This window comes from Silurus aristotelis, assembly GCF_946808225.1.
Source record: "Silurus aristotelis genome assembly, chromosome: 10".
NCBI classification, from domain to species: domain Eukaryota; kingdom Metazoa; phylum Chordata; class Actinopteri; order Siluriformes; family Siluridae; genus Silurus; species Silurus aristotelis.
Genome location: NC_139583.1, coordinates 15,097,893 through 15,111,096, shown reverse-complemented (window position 1 = coordinate 15,111,096; position 13,204 = coordinate 15,097,893). Strand labels below are relative to the sequence as shown.

The following is a 13,204-nucleotide window of genomic DNA, read 5'->3' as shown; positions in this document are numbered from 1 at the left end:
AAATGGGGAAAAAAATGTTTTCTCTTGAACAGTTGTAACTTAGCTTCTGTCGCACACACACGCACATTCAGTATTGTAGTTAACATTACAGCTACTGAATATTTAGTAAAGTCTAACGTGCTTTTTGTCCATTCGAAAAGTCAGACAAAAGATAGTTTATTATATATATTTTAGTATAAAGTATATACTGCAAAAATATTTCCATGCTTAATGCATGCAGCGGCTTATGTTTTCACACAGACTAAAAGTGTAATGGCATGTATGATTCAAAGACACTAAAAGGCTTTCCAGCCTCCATTATAAACTACTGCATCAGTCTCTCCTGCATATAGAAGAGCTTGGTTTAACAAAAACCAGAAGAAAAGTAAAGGAGGGACAAAAGAAAGAAAGAAAGAGAGAGAGAGAGAGAGAGAGAGAGAGAGAGAGAGAGAGAGAGAGAGAGAGAGAGAGAGAGAGAAAGAGAGAGAGAGAGAGAAAATGAGAGAGAAGGAAGAGGTGGTCCTCAAAAATGATATATTTATTCAAGGTCCCATCTACTGTGTTAAAACTGCCTATGTATTCATATATATTATATACACACTGGCGATCAAAATTAGAGAACAATTTATAAACAATTGAACAATTCTGAAATAATGTCATCTTCAATGTTTTTTTTTTTTATATGCCTTAGTTATTTTGTGGAAAAGGTGTTCTGGTAGCATGGTATAGACAGGACAAAAACTCCTTCAACTGTTGAGCAGTGAAGATGACATTATTTCAGGATTGTTCAATTGTTTATAAATTGTTCTCTAATTTTGATCGCCTGTGTGTGTGCGTGTGTGTGTGTGTGTGTGTGTGTATATATATATATAAAAAATGTATATGTGTGTGTGTGTGTGTGTGTGTGTGTGTACTGAACAGCAGCAAACAATGCATTTCAAATGTCATCAGATTACCTATGATTTCTGGAAACATTCTGGCTGTAATCAAATCTTAGATTGAATGAACTGAATGAGCCCACATTTCAAGTGTCCCCTAATCACGAGACCTGCATTGATGAGTGTGCGTATAAATAGTGTATACACAAGGGCACATTGTGGACCGCAGTATAACCAATGATTAATCAGTGACTAATAGGTGGGAGCGTGTGTCCCCGTAGCTAAAGCTGATTTATCACCGACTGCTCAAATGACTGCACTTATGACGTCTTAAATCAGCTGTATGAATTGGATGCAGATTTGTCTTTCTCCTACACACATTACTTTGTGAGCTTATTTGCATATTGCACAAGAGAAATGACTTCTCGAATGGAATGTGTGAAAAATACAAATGAGGTGTAAATAAGAATTTGAGGAATACAATGACATCCCTCTACACAACTGGCAATAATATTTTTATAAACTAGGCCTAAAAACATTATGCTGATTATTTTTTACCCTTTTGAACACAGGCTTTATAGCAAACCTGTCTGGATGTGTTATAAATCCTTTTATAAGTAGATTGCTATGTACCTGCTACTCCATTGCCTACGCTGTTGTCATCCCCCTGCATGATCTCCTGGTGTTTGTAGGTGCCATTCATGATGCGAGAGGAGGAATTCTCAGCCACTCCGTTACTGTAGTGTTCTGCCTCAATCTCCATCTCACTATCACTGTGCATGCGCGCGCACACACACACACACACCAAAATGTTAAGTAGTTTTAGGAAGCTACGTAGGTGTAAATTTAGAAGTGTACAATGCCCTCTGTAAATACCTGGTTTCCTGGTTGCTGGTGGTGCTGTGTGGCTGGGATTTAGTGGAGTCTGTAGAGTTGGACTCAGAATAATTGACAGAAGAGGGTGAGGAGGAAGGGGAAGAAGAGGCGGAGCCAGCTCTTGGGTATTTGGTGTGGCCCTTGTTCTTGTTAGAAGGCGTCACACCATTACTGCATGTTGGACTGTCTGCTCCTGATCAAGATGGAACATGGTAATAACATGCTCTGTTCACACAGCACACCCAAAATCAATTACCATCCAATTCCCTCTACAACAGGAGCTTGAACAAGACAAATTTAAATCAACATATTGCATTTTTTGTAATGATTCAAAACACCTTGTGAGTTTTTTATTATATATATATATATATATATATATATATATATATATATATATATATATATATATATATATATATATATATATATATATATATATATAAAAAAACACATGAGAATATGTATGGACTATGGATCAGCAAACAAGCTAATCTCACAGCTAGTCATTATGAAACTGATGCTGTGAACGGCTATGTGCTGTAATATAGTACTCGTTTGAAAAGAATTTTGCATGTAAAATTATAGATATTTGCATTAACCAATTACCATTTTAAAAGGTAAGTCAATATACAAGTGTAATAGCAATGCATACCATATCATACAATGTTAGGAAATAAATAAGAGTGAAAAATACTCTACATGGCCAAAAGTTTGTCCGTATTTATATGTGAACCATTCTTAAACTGATGACAAAAAATTGCTAAGCATACAGTTGTGTCTAAACAACTTTGTAGACTGTACAGTCTTTCCCTTTATTAGAACTACGGAGCTCAAACCTGCGCCTTGAAGACATGGTTTGCCAAAGCTGGAATAGAACAAGTTTCTTTGCTTCTTTACTTTCCTTACTTCAACCCCACTGAACACCTCTGGGATGAACTTTCCTTACTAATGCTCCTCACCCAAAATCAGGGTCTGATCTCAGTACCACTCTAATGCCTGAATGAACACAAATCTCTTCAGCCACACTCTTAAATCGAACAAAAAAACAAAATAATGGAGAACAACGGTAAAATATGAAATGAGAAATTCCACATGCAGGGGGTGGCTGTAAAGTGTCCACATAATTTTGGCCATCAAGTGTGTAAAGTTGCAAAGAGGATAAAAAAGCATTTATATTTTGCATGCATGTTTTGCCAGTATAAAGAACATGTTTTGTTTTCAACTCTCATATTGAGTATGCAATTCTAATCAATCGTGGACTGTTTTCACGTGTTTAAATAAGTTTCCCGGTCATTATTACCCATTCATTTTATGACTACACAGAAATGGAGGCTGATTTTAGAAAAATATTGCTTGCTTACTTTAATGTCCAGTTAGATAATTTATGCTCTCTGTAAACAGCCTTACTCTGGTGATTCAGCTAAACAGTGCACACATGAATGACTAGGGGAAAGCTGGCATCATCATCAAAAGAGCAAAAGAGAAAAAAGTGAAACACTGTGTGTCACCTGTGCTGTGCAGGTGGGGGTTGGTGGCTCCATGCCGGGGGCTAAGGCTTGGGGAACCGGAACAACTGTCCTGGGTGTTAGGGGGGTGGACACTAAAGCATCGTACCTCACTGTCTGTACCATTTACCATCTCCACAAACTGCCGACACCTGCAAAAGACGAGAGCGCTATGTTACAGTGTGTGTGTGTGTGTGTGTGGGGGCGTGAAAAAGAGACATCTTCCAGCCAGTCATGTGTCAAAATGAACACGGATATCTGTGCAATCACTCAAGTGACTTTCATTAGTCTGACAGTTCAGACATTCTGTGATATCAGTCAAACTCACTGTCAAAGTGATACAAGGTCTCAGTGAGTCTCCCACACTGTCTATACTGCAATGGAGAGCATGTATTATTAAAACAATTCATTCGAGGGTACTGAAAACATATACTGTTATAAATTATAATATAAATTGTATATAAAAATATATATATATTAATAAATTGTGGACATACTAAATCATCACTCCACATTTATTTGATGTAAATGCAAGTAGCCTATGTAGGTAGAATAACTTGATCACAAACTATAAAGTCTGATATCATTTATGACATTTTACGACATCTATAAAAGAAAAACCAGCAGATGTGCTATGAAAGCTCTGCTACTAAAGCTATTTGCCTGTTATGTACAGTATTCTCTGCTTTGGTTATAGGATCGTGTGACATGATACTGTGACATGATTGTTATTTTGACATATTGCATTATCTTACTCATTATTATGAACTATCTCTTCACACAGTAGGTAAAAGCTGGCTCAAGCGCAATTTGACACTTTTCGTATGTTCTTACGTCTGTATTTATTTAAAATACCAAATCAAAAATTTTAAATGAAACCATTTTCATATGCAGAATCCAACAAGTATCCACACCTCTGAAGTGGCAGGTCAGAATTCAGGTATGGCTTTACCTCAATCCAACTCGATATTCATCATAGTTTCATGCTACCCGGAAGAAAAATGGCAGCTAAAAGCGAAGGAGTAGGTAAAAACAAAAAAGTGGCAAGATATTAAGTTAATGAACCTTGGAAAAAGGTGATGATGATGTACAAGCAAACTTAGAAAGCAAACTGCATCCACACCATCTTTGAAAAGATCAAAAACGAAACAGAATAGCTGCTTGAAGGCATGTGGTGACACATTATTCCTTTCAGCATACATGTCAATTAAGGAGCGTCGTCTGTTTGACGTAACAAAAGAATCAGTTTTTTGTGACAGCAAATTAGATCCGGGACACTGAATTGCCTTAACATTATATTTCAAGATATTGTCATTATTTTGACTTTATTATGTCTCCCCATATCCTTGAGCATTAGGAGTCAAACCCTTCTACTGATTAAACACCACTGAATAGACTCTACTCTCCTTCTTCAGTGAAAGAAACCATTTGGCTCAGCTCCCCAATAAACGCTGATTTTTTTTGGCTCCAGAATGTTTCATCTCTGCATTAATGTCATTGGGCCAGCTGTTTAAGCTTCATTAAGAAGATTCATGACCTCGTATTCTGATAACTGATAGCCTCCTCTAATAAAACATGACCATGTGCAGTACACCTTCAGGCATATAATCACCTCATGTCGCCTAATACACACAGCTGGGAGTCAAAACCACATCTCACCATTCACGTTAAAAAACAGCTCAGATGTTGAAAAGACGTTTCCATGGAACCATTTTGATTAAATTACACTGTCGAGTAACAGCTTGGATACATTTACCAGAAACAAAAAAGAAAAAAAAAAAGAACCAGCTCACAGATGAGCAGTTCTTTTTTAAATGCTAAACAGAAAAGAGCCAACCTGTTCACAAATGACACATTGCGAAAACACAAGTCATGTGATTGAACTTGTGTCTCTGCGAGCACACAGAACTTCTGCTAAAGCCTAGTAATGGCTGACTGTAAAAAAAAAAATTATAATAAAAAGTGCCAGGTTCACACCTGCCCAAAAAAAAAAAAGAAAAAAAGAAAAAAAGAAAAAAAAAAAGCATCCTCGTTGATCAGGTCAGCATAACATTTGGACGTGTGTGATTGAAGTCTTCCGGAAAGCTGGTCGAAAAGACCATGTGAAGTAAACCTGGTCATCTAGAATGTGCTTATATAAAATATTCCTCAAGGCTTGTAGGGTATCAATAAAACCTATATTTCATTGTTAAAAGTGTGGCATCATCTAAAATAGCAGATAAGTTTAGCAAACAACATATACAGATGATATAATGGGGTTCCTCTTCTTACGCAGAGCCACACATACTATAATATACTTACATACAGGGATCCTCTGGTCTCCATAAAACAAAACTTTTGTTTGTGCTCCCACCAACTGAATCCCAAGAACAAGTAACATCTCAGTTAGGCTGCCCTGTTGGTTCTGCCACAAATTACACAGCATCTCTTCCATTTGGTATCCATGAGATATTTCAAAGTGGTTCAGGGGTATAAAGGGATATAATATGTACATGTAACAGCAGGACTATTATAGCAAAAAGATTCTACCATCAGGGTAGACTATATTACCAAAAAGCTCTTTACCGTCAGAGCATGCTTTCTATAGCATTCAACATGCCTTCTATATGACTACTGACTCTGGAAGTTTATATATATATATAGTACAAACCAAAAGTTTCTCATTCAAAGAGTTTTCTTTATTTTTATGACTATAAAAATTGTAATCTCACACTGAAGGCATCAAGGGCTATTTGACCAAGAAGGAGAGTGATGGGGTGCTGCGCCAGATGACCTGGCCTCCACAGTCACCGGACCTGAACCCAATCGAGATGGTTTAGGGGTGAGCTGGACCGCAGAGTGAAGGCAAAAGGGCCAACAAGTGCCAAGCATCTCTGGGAACTCCTTCAAGACTGTTGGAAGACCATTTCAGGTGACTACCTCTTGAAGCTCATCAAGAGAATGTCAAGAGTGTGCAAAGCAGTAATCAAAGCAAAAGGTGGCTACTTTGAAGAACCTAGAATATGACATTTTTCAGTTGTTTCACACTTTTTTTGTTATGTATATAATTCCATATATAATTCCACATGTGTTAATTCATAGTTTTGATGCCTTCAGTGTGAATTCACAATTTTCATAGTCATGAAAATAAAGAAAACTCTTTGAATGAAAAGGTGTGTCCAAACTTTTGGTCTGTACTATATATATATATATAAAATATATAATTTTTTTGTCTTTCCCAGCTCTGTGGCTTGCAACAATCCTGTCTCAGAGCTGCAGGCAGTTCCTTTGACCTCATGGCTTGGTTTTTTGTTCTGGTATGCTTGTGTCAGTTGTGAGGCCTTTTATAGAGAGGTGTATGCCTTCCAAATCATGTCCAATCAATAAACTTTTCCTCCGGGCAAAGTATAGATACATCTCAGCAATGAAAAAGTGGGAGGCATTTGAGCGAATTTTCAAGTGTTGTTGCAAAGGTTCTGAATCCTTATGCACATGCGATATTACAGGTTGGTTTTTTTTTTAATCTTTTTATTTTTTTTAATTATTGTTCAGAAATGTCTAGAATTCTGTTCACTTTATTATGTGGTACTGAGTATAGATTAATAAGAAAAAATCATTTTAAGCAAATGTGGTATGAAGCTGCAACATAGCAAAAGTGAAAAAAGTGAAGGGTGTCTGAATTATTTCCAAATGCATCTGTATCCCTGTGTATGTATGTGTGATTGTTTATATATATATATATATATATATATATATATATATATATATATATATATATATATATATATATATATATATATATATATATAAATAAAAAACACAGTTTGGTTCAATTTCAGGGGAAGCATAGCGCTATGGATTCTTTAGCGTTTTCATACATGCGCAAAACAATTCTTATTTCCTGTACGGAGCGAGTAGCCACAGTGACACTGTGCTAACTCTAGTTTCTTTTTTTTTATATACCCCTGGCATTTTGTGTACGTTTTAAGATTAATAATAATAATAAAAAAATGCACGTGTGAGGCGGAGAGTAAACAAACTTGCAGCTTGCCAATTAATGCGTTCCTTTGGGAACTCAGATTTTAACTATGTTCCGCACGTAAAAAGGATTGCATTCACACGTGTGTACCGAATAGAGAGCCCTGTACCAAAACATTTATATATGAATAGACTCCTTGTTACACTCCCTGTGTGTGTGTGTATGTATATGTATATAAATATATATAATATAAAAAGACTCATGTTTGTAGTGTGTTCAGACAGCACTGAAAAACCAATTCAATGACTGCCTTATTGTTTTAGCCAGAAACTACATAATCAAAGCAAGACTGTTTGGATATGGGCTCCATCACAAGGCTAATTACTGAAACTATGAATAGCAGCTTCTTTCGTCTATGCTTTTATTTGTCATCTCATCTCTCATTCATGTTAAAGGTTTGCTAAAACATGATTAAAACGTGTGAAACGGTGCACGCAGGTACTGTGTATGATTCATGGGACATTTTGCCTGCAGCAGAAGACTGACATGATAATTGTAACTAAAAGCCTTCCTCTTTCAGAAATATCATCATGACTAAGTGTCCAATCCGATCACGCGAGATGTGTGGTAACACCAGGTGTGCTTACGTATTATACTTTTCGAAAGTGATTTTTTTTTTTTGAGATTGCATCAGATGCATCACAATTTTAAACAACAATCGAATGTTTCAAATTAATTTTAGTGATTTTTTTTTCCCCATTGTTTTATTGATTTCTTCTCGGTGATCCAAGTTAATTCTTTATGGCAATATCTTTCTTTTCTTTTTTTTTACATGAAAAAAACTCCCCAGTGCCGTAGTAATGGAAAAAGGAAGACATTTTAGTTGCAGTTAGATGCATAGATGCATAACTTGTGTGGGTGTAATCTTATCTAGGAAAAATGGCTCATATGTCTCTAAGTTCATTAAATCTAAATAAAATAAAATAAATTAACGAGAAACACACCAAGCACATGTGTAAAAGGTGCTGCTAAAGCTGTTGAAGAGCAGCATAACACATGTTGGTTGCCGTTCTTCTGCAAGAGGAAATGCATTGATGTTGTGCCCTGGGAACTCCTCATTTAACTTTTTACCACAACCTGATAAGATCTAGTGAAATCTTTCAGCAGGTAAAGTTGAGTGAAGAGAAAGTAAAGTTACAGATAGGCTTGGGGTTTGTGCTGCTCTTAAAAAGGGCTAATAGATGCTTCAAACATGCTTCAAACAGTCCACCATTGTTCCTGTCCTGAAGAAGCCCCAGCCCACCTGCCTCAATGACTACCGCCCTGTAGCCCTGAACCAAGTAGTGATGAAGTGCTTTGAAAGACTGGTCAGAAACTTCATCACTGCATCACTACCAGACACACTGTATCCTCTAAAGTTTGCGTACCACCAGATCCGCTCTACTGAGGATGCCATTGCTCTTCTTCTTCACACAACGATGAGCCATCTGGACTACAGAAAAGGGAATTATGCAAAAATGCTGTTTGTGGACTACAGTTCAGCGTTCAGTTGGAGGTCCTAGGACTTCCTGACAGACAGAACACAAGCCGTACGGGTGGGCAAACACATCTCATCCACCCTCACCCTCAGCACTAGAGCTTCTCAGGATTGAGCCCCCTGCTGTACTCACTGTACACATATGACTGTGTGGCCACTTCCAACTCCACCACCATCATCAAGTTTGCTGATGACACTGTTGTGGTAGGCCTGATCTCAAACAACGATAAGACAGCCTACCTACAGGACATTGAAAAACCTGGCGAGATGGTGCCAGGAGAGCTATCTTCCTCTAAACGTCAGCAAGACTAAGGAGTTGATAGTAGATTTCAGCATGAAGCAGGAGCGGTCATACCACCCGCTAAACATCAACGGGACCCCAGTGGAGAGAGTGTACAGTTTCCAGTACCTAGATGTTCACATCACACAGGACCTGTCTTGGTCCTGTCACATCGACAACCTGGTGAAGAAGCCCAGCAGTGTGTGTACCATCTGAGGCGCTTAAGGGACTCTCAACTACCCTTTCAGGTGCTTAAGACTTTCTACACCTGCACCATTGAGAGCGTCCTGACAGGTAGCGTCACTTCCTGGTTTGGGAACAGCACCATGCAGGACAGGCGAGCCATCCAGAGAGTGGTGCGTTCAGTTGAATGTACCATTCGCACCAAGCTCCCTAACCTGCAGGACATCTACAGCACATGGGGCAGGACCAAAGCCAGAAAGATTGTGAAGGACCTCAGCCATCCCAACAATGGACTATTTTTTTTGTTGTGATCAGGGAAGTGCTTCCATTTCTTGAAAGCAAACACAGACAGAATGAGGAGGAGCTTCTTCTCACAGGCCATTTGGGATTTTAAACCAGGAAACACAGAGGGTCAAGTACAAGACCTCTCTCTCAATCTTCACTATTTCTGCATGACTTTTTATTTTGCACTATTATCACACCTTAACTCTGGTTTGTCACTTTAACTCGGGACTTAAACAGCACAGTGCCACTTGAAATCACACCATACTGCACATGGACACTTTAAGGACAATCACTAAATCACTTTAATTTGTATTTCCAATATCTGCCATACTTATTCATGTATACACATATATTCTCTAGTTTATACTTTTTATTTATCCTTCTTTTATCCTTAAATTCTATTTCTTTTATATGCTTAAATGTTGGTCAGTCGTACAAAGCATTTCACTGCATGTCGTACTCTTTATGTATGTGTCTGTGACAAATAAAATTTGATTTAATTTAGAATAAGTTTTACGCTTACTTTACTTTTACTTTGCAACTAGCAAAGCATGAGGTTTCTCCTTTCTACTATCTCTACTGCAGTGTCATTTGTCATCTGAATGGTTATAAAACAGGGGTAACAGGAAGTGACTTAAACATCTTCATTATATAAATTACATGCCGTTAAAGTAAAACGTCTTCCAGAATTATCCATAATTGGTTTATACTGTATATCTTATTTTCAGATGGAATGCCTTTTGGGAAAAGATGACCATATAGAGATCATTCTCAAGGCTTAAACAAATTGAAACAAATCGGAAAAATACAAGTGGTGTTGAGGACCAACTGAGAAGTCTACTAACGTCCACAAACTTCCACTGACTAACGTACAGCTGACGTGGTGCTGGGATACATAGTCCCTTTTCTATGGAGATTTTTGGAACACAATGAATAATGGATCTGATCCATACACTTGAGTTGTGTAAACTATTTCTTGGCTGCTTGACTCAGGTTTTATGATTATTGGGATTTTTAAGATCTGACTGCCTAGTAAACATGAATAAAGTGAATCAACATTACACATTACATGCCATATTTTCTATCGAAGTTAAGCAGTGCAGACAATTTAGAATTATGTGAATTATATTACAAGAACTATTAATTCTAGGGGGCGCATAGAATTAAATGCTTATTAAATAACATAAAAAAAAGCACAAAGGTTACACAATCCCATACATTCACAGGATGCACACTGATACAGTGCCATTGACCAGAGTGCAACCTGTTGGCCCTGAAGTTAGAGACTCCTATACTTTTGAGTGCAAGTGTTTGTGTGCAGAAACTCACTTCAACATGAAGAGTAAATTGGGGTTGCGTTCTAGGAGTCCGGGGTACAGCTGATGTGTGGCTTCGATGGCCTCTCCAACACGACCTTCCAATACAAGCTTCTGTATTCCTGTTCCCACATACACACACACACACACACACCCCATCTGTGCAAAACCTAGCCAAATGCCTTGCTGCCAAAATTCCCATGATCGACATGATGCTCTGGCATGAAAAATAATTACACTGACAAAAATGTAAATTATATGAATAAAATATCACTCCATGAGTGCATGACTGAAGCCAACAATTTTCACAAAATAACATGGAAGTTGTGTAACTGTCCATAATACTTTCCAACCTATATACACACTGAAAACATTTATAGAAACCTGTACGCATGTACATTCGTAAAGTCAGTTATCCAATCAGCCAATCATGTGGAAACGGCACAAAGTAAAAAAATCATGCAGACACAGGTCCAGAGTGTCAGTTCATATCAAACATCAAAAATGTGATTTCAGTGACTTATTGCGATATTAGCATGGTTGTTGATGCCACTGTTTTGAGGATTTCATTAACCGCCAATCTCCTGAGGATTTAACACACAACAGCCCCAAGTGTTTACACAGAATGGTTAAAAAAATAAATAAATAAAAACATCCAGTGAGCAGCAGTTCTGTGGGTGGAAATGCCTGGTTGATGAAAGAGATCAGAGAAGATTGGCCGAATTGGTATCAGAAAGGCAGTAACTTAAGCCACTCTTACAACCCTGATGAGCAGTAAAGACCTCAGAACACACAACAAGACAAACCTTCAGGTGGATGGGCTACAACAGGAGATCACCATTTGGGATGGCTGCTAAAAAATAATCTGAGGCTACCAGGTTATACTGAGTGAATCTTTTGATAAGTAAACTCCCCTCCAAAAAAGATTGCGATGTCAAGGCCAATTCTTTTCTTAATGCTATACACTAAGGTTTTAACTGGGCATACACAATCATGCAATTTGCATAATTATGTATGCTGTGCTGCTGCCACAGGATTGGTTATCTGCCTGAAAGTACAAGGTAAATGTGTGTGTAAGGAAAACTTATTATTATTGACATACGTAACTTATGACAGAAGTAATCCTAGCAGTAGTAATTTTGATAAAGAGTTATGCGTTACATTATAATTTATTTTTACTGTTCCTCTGTAACTGTCTTTAAAACATTTGGATTTTGTTACTGAGGCATAGTAGAAGGTAGTTCATTAAGTTATTCAGATACTCGTTCGAACATGTTCTTTTCGATATTGGTCAAATAAAGATCAATCCTGAAATAAATCTAATTGCACAATTAGAATTTTCCTTGTATGGTGAGTGAAGATGAGAATCAGGAGGCTCTGGTGACTGATTCTGTATGAATGTATGCATTCTCACTCTGTCTGTTCTTTATGGAGGTTTGGTCCTCTTGTATCATAGTCTCTGTGGCTCGGGCAAAGGCCATGGCAGTAGCGCAGTACCCATGATGCACCAGGTAGCTGGATACCATACTAAAGAAAACAAGACATTACAAAGTTAGAGACATCATGGAACCGTATCTGTTTAACGTAATATGTGTTTTTTGTCTAATGCTTTTACACTCTGTTTATCTGTTTAATATTTTTGTCTGTATTTTGTATTAGACCTGGTGTGCACTGACCAGGCAGATACTAATGATGAATAAATGTCTGATAAGCTTGAGTCCACAAGCTGAACATCTGATCTCTTGTCTGCATGAAAGTAAAAACGTTTGTGTTTCCTTGTCGTTTACATTTAATCTAACTCAGATGCCCAGTAAACTTTTCTGACAGGCTTTTAAACCAAACTCAAAGCCTTTGGCCCCACCCCCAAGTCTTGTCCCTTTTTGTTACTAATTTGTATACCAGAGCCCTTGAAATATTGTTCAAACCTACAATTTAAAGAAAGGATATTTGATCTTGCTGTGATCTTGAACCCGTTTGGATAAATTTCACTGTAATATAATCAGTTCATCTGCCAGTAACGATGAAAAGTCCATGTAAATCATAGACACCTTTCTATTTTTTTCAGATGAACTCACAAGCATAATGCCTAAACACAACAACAACAACAACAAAATAACTGTTCACCTCTGATTATTATCTGTATGTTTTGAACACGATCTGTTCCAAATAATGTACTCACTTCTGATTACATCCCTGATCTAGATACAATCATAGACCTTTTGCCTGTAACACCATTAACACAATTATTAACCAGAGAGGGTTTTCATAACAGGAGCCTTTGGTGCCTCATGCTGGTTTCCCAAACAGAGTACACAACTTTTTTTAGGAGTAAAATGCCAGTTAATTAAGTGAATCTAGTATTTATTAGTCAAGATGCATCATCATCTCAATGTACAGTATATAGTAA

At 37.5% G+C, this 13,204-nt stretch overlaps 1 protein-coding gene across 4 annotated transcripts in view; it reads right to left on the bottom strand.

Annotated features, from left to right (window-relative positions):
* ranbp10 (RAN binding protein 10) overlaps positions 1-13,204 on the bottom strand; it is a 45,462-nt gene that overhangs the window by 6,924 nt on the left and 25,334 nt on the right. For 2 of the 4 annotated variants that reach the window (XM_083552675.1, XM_083552677.1), the window contains exons 7-11: positions 12,212-12,324; positions 10,811-10,919; positions 3,242-3,390; positions 1,734-1,926; positions 1,491-1,630 (exon numbers count right to left, since the gene is read on the bottom strand). In XM_083552675.1, the coding sequence (XP_083408801.1) occupies positions 1,491-1,630; positions 1,734-1,926; positions 3,242-3,390; positions 10,811-10,919; positions 12,212-12,324 (704 nt within the window). The remainder of the gene's footprint in view (positions 1-1,490; positions 1,631-1,733; positions 1,927-3,241; positions 3,391-10,810; positions 10,920-12,211; positions 12,325-13,204) is intronic. The other 2 variants (XM_083552678.1, XM_083552676.1) reach the window with 1 other exon arrangement.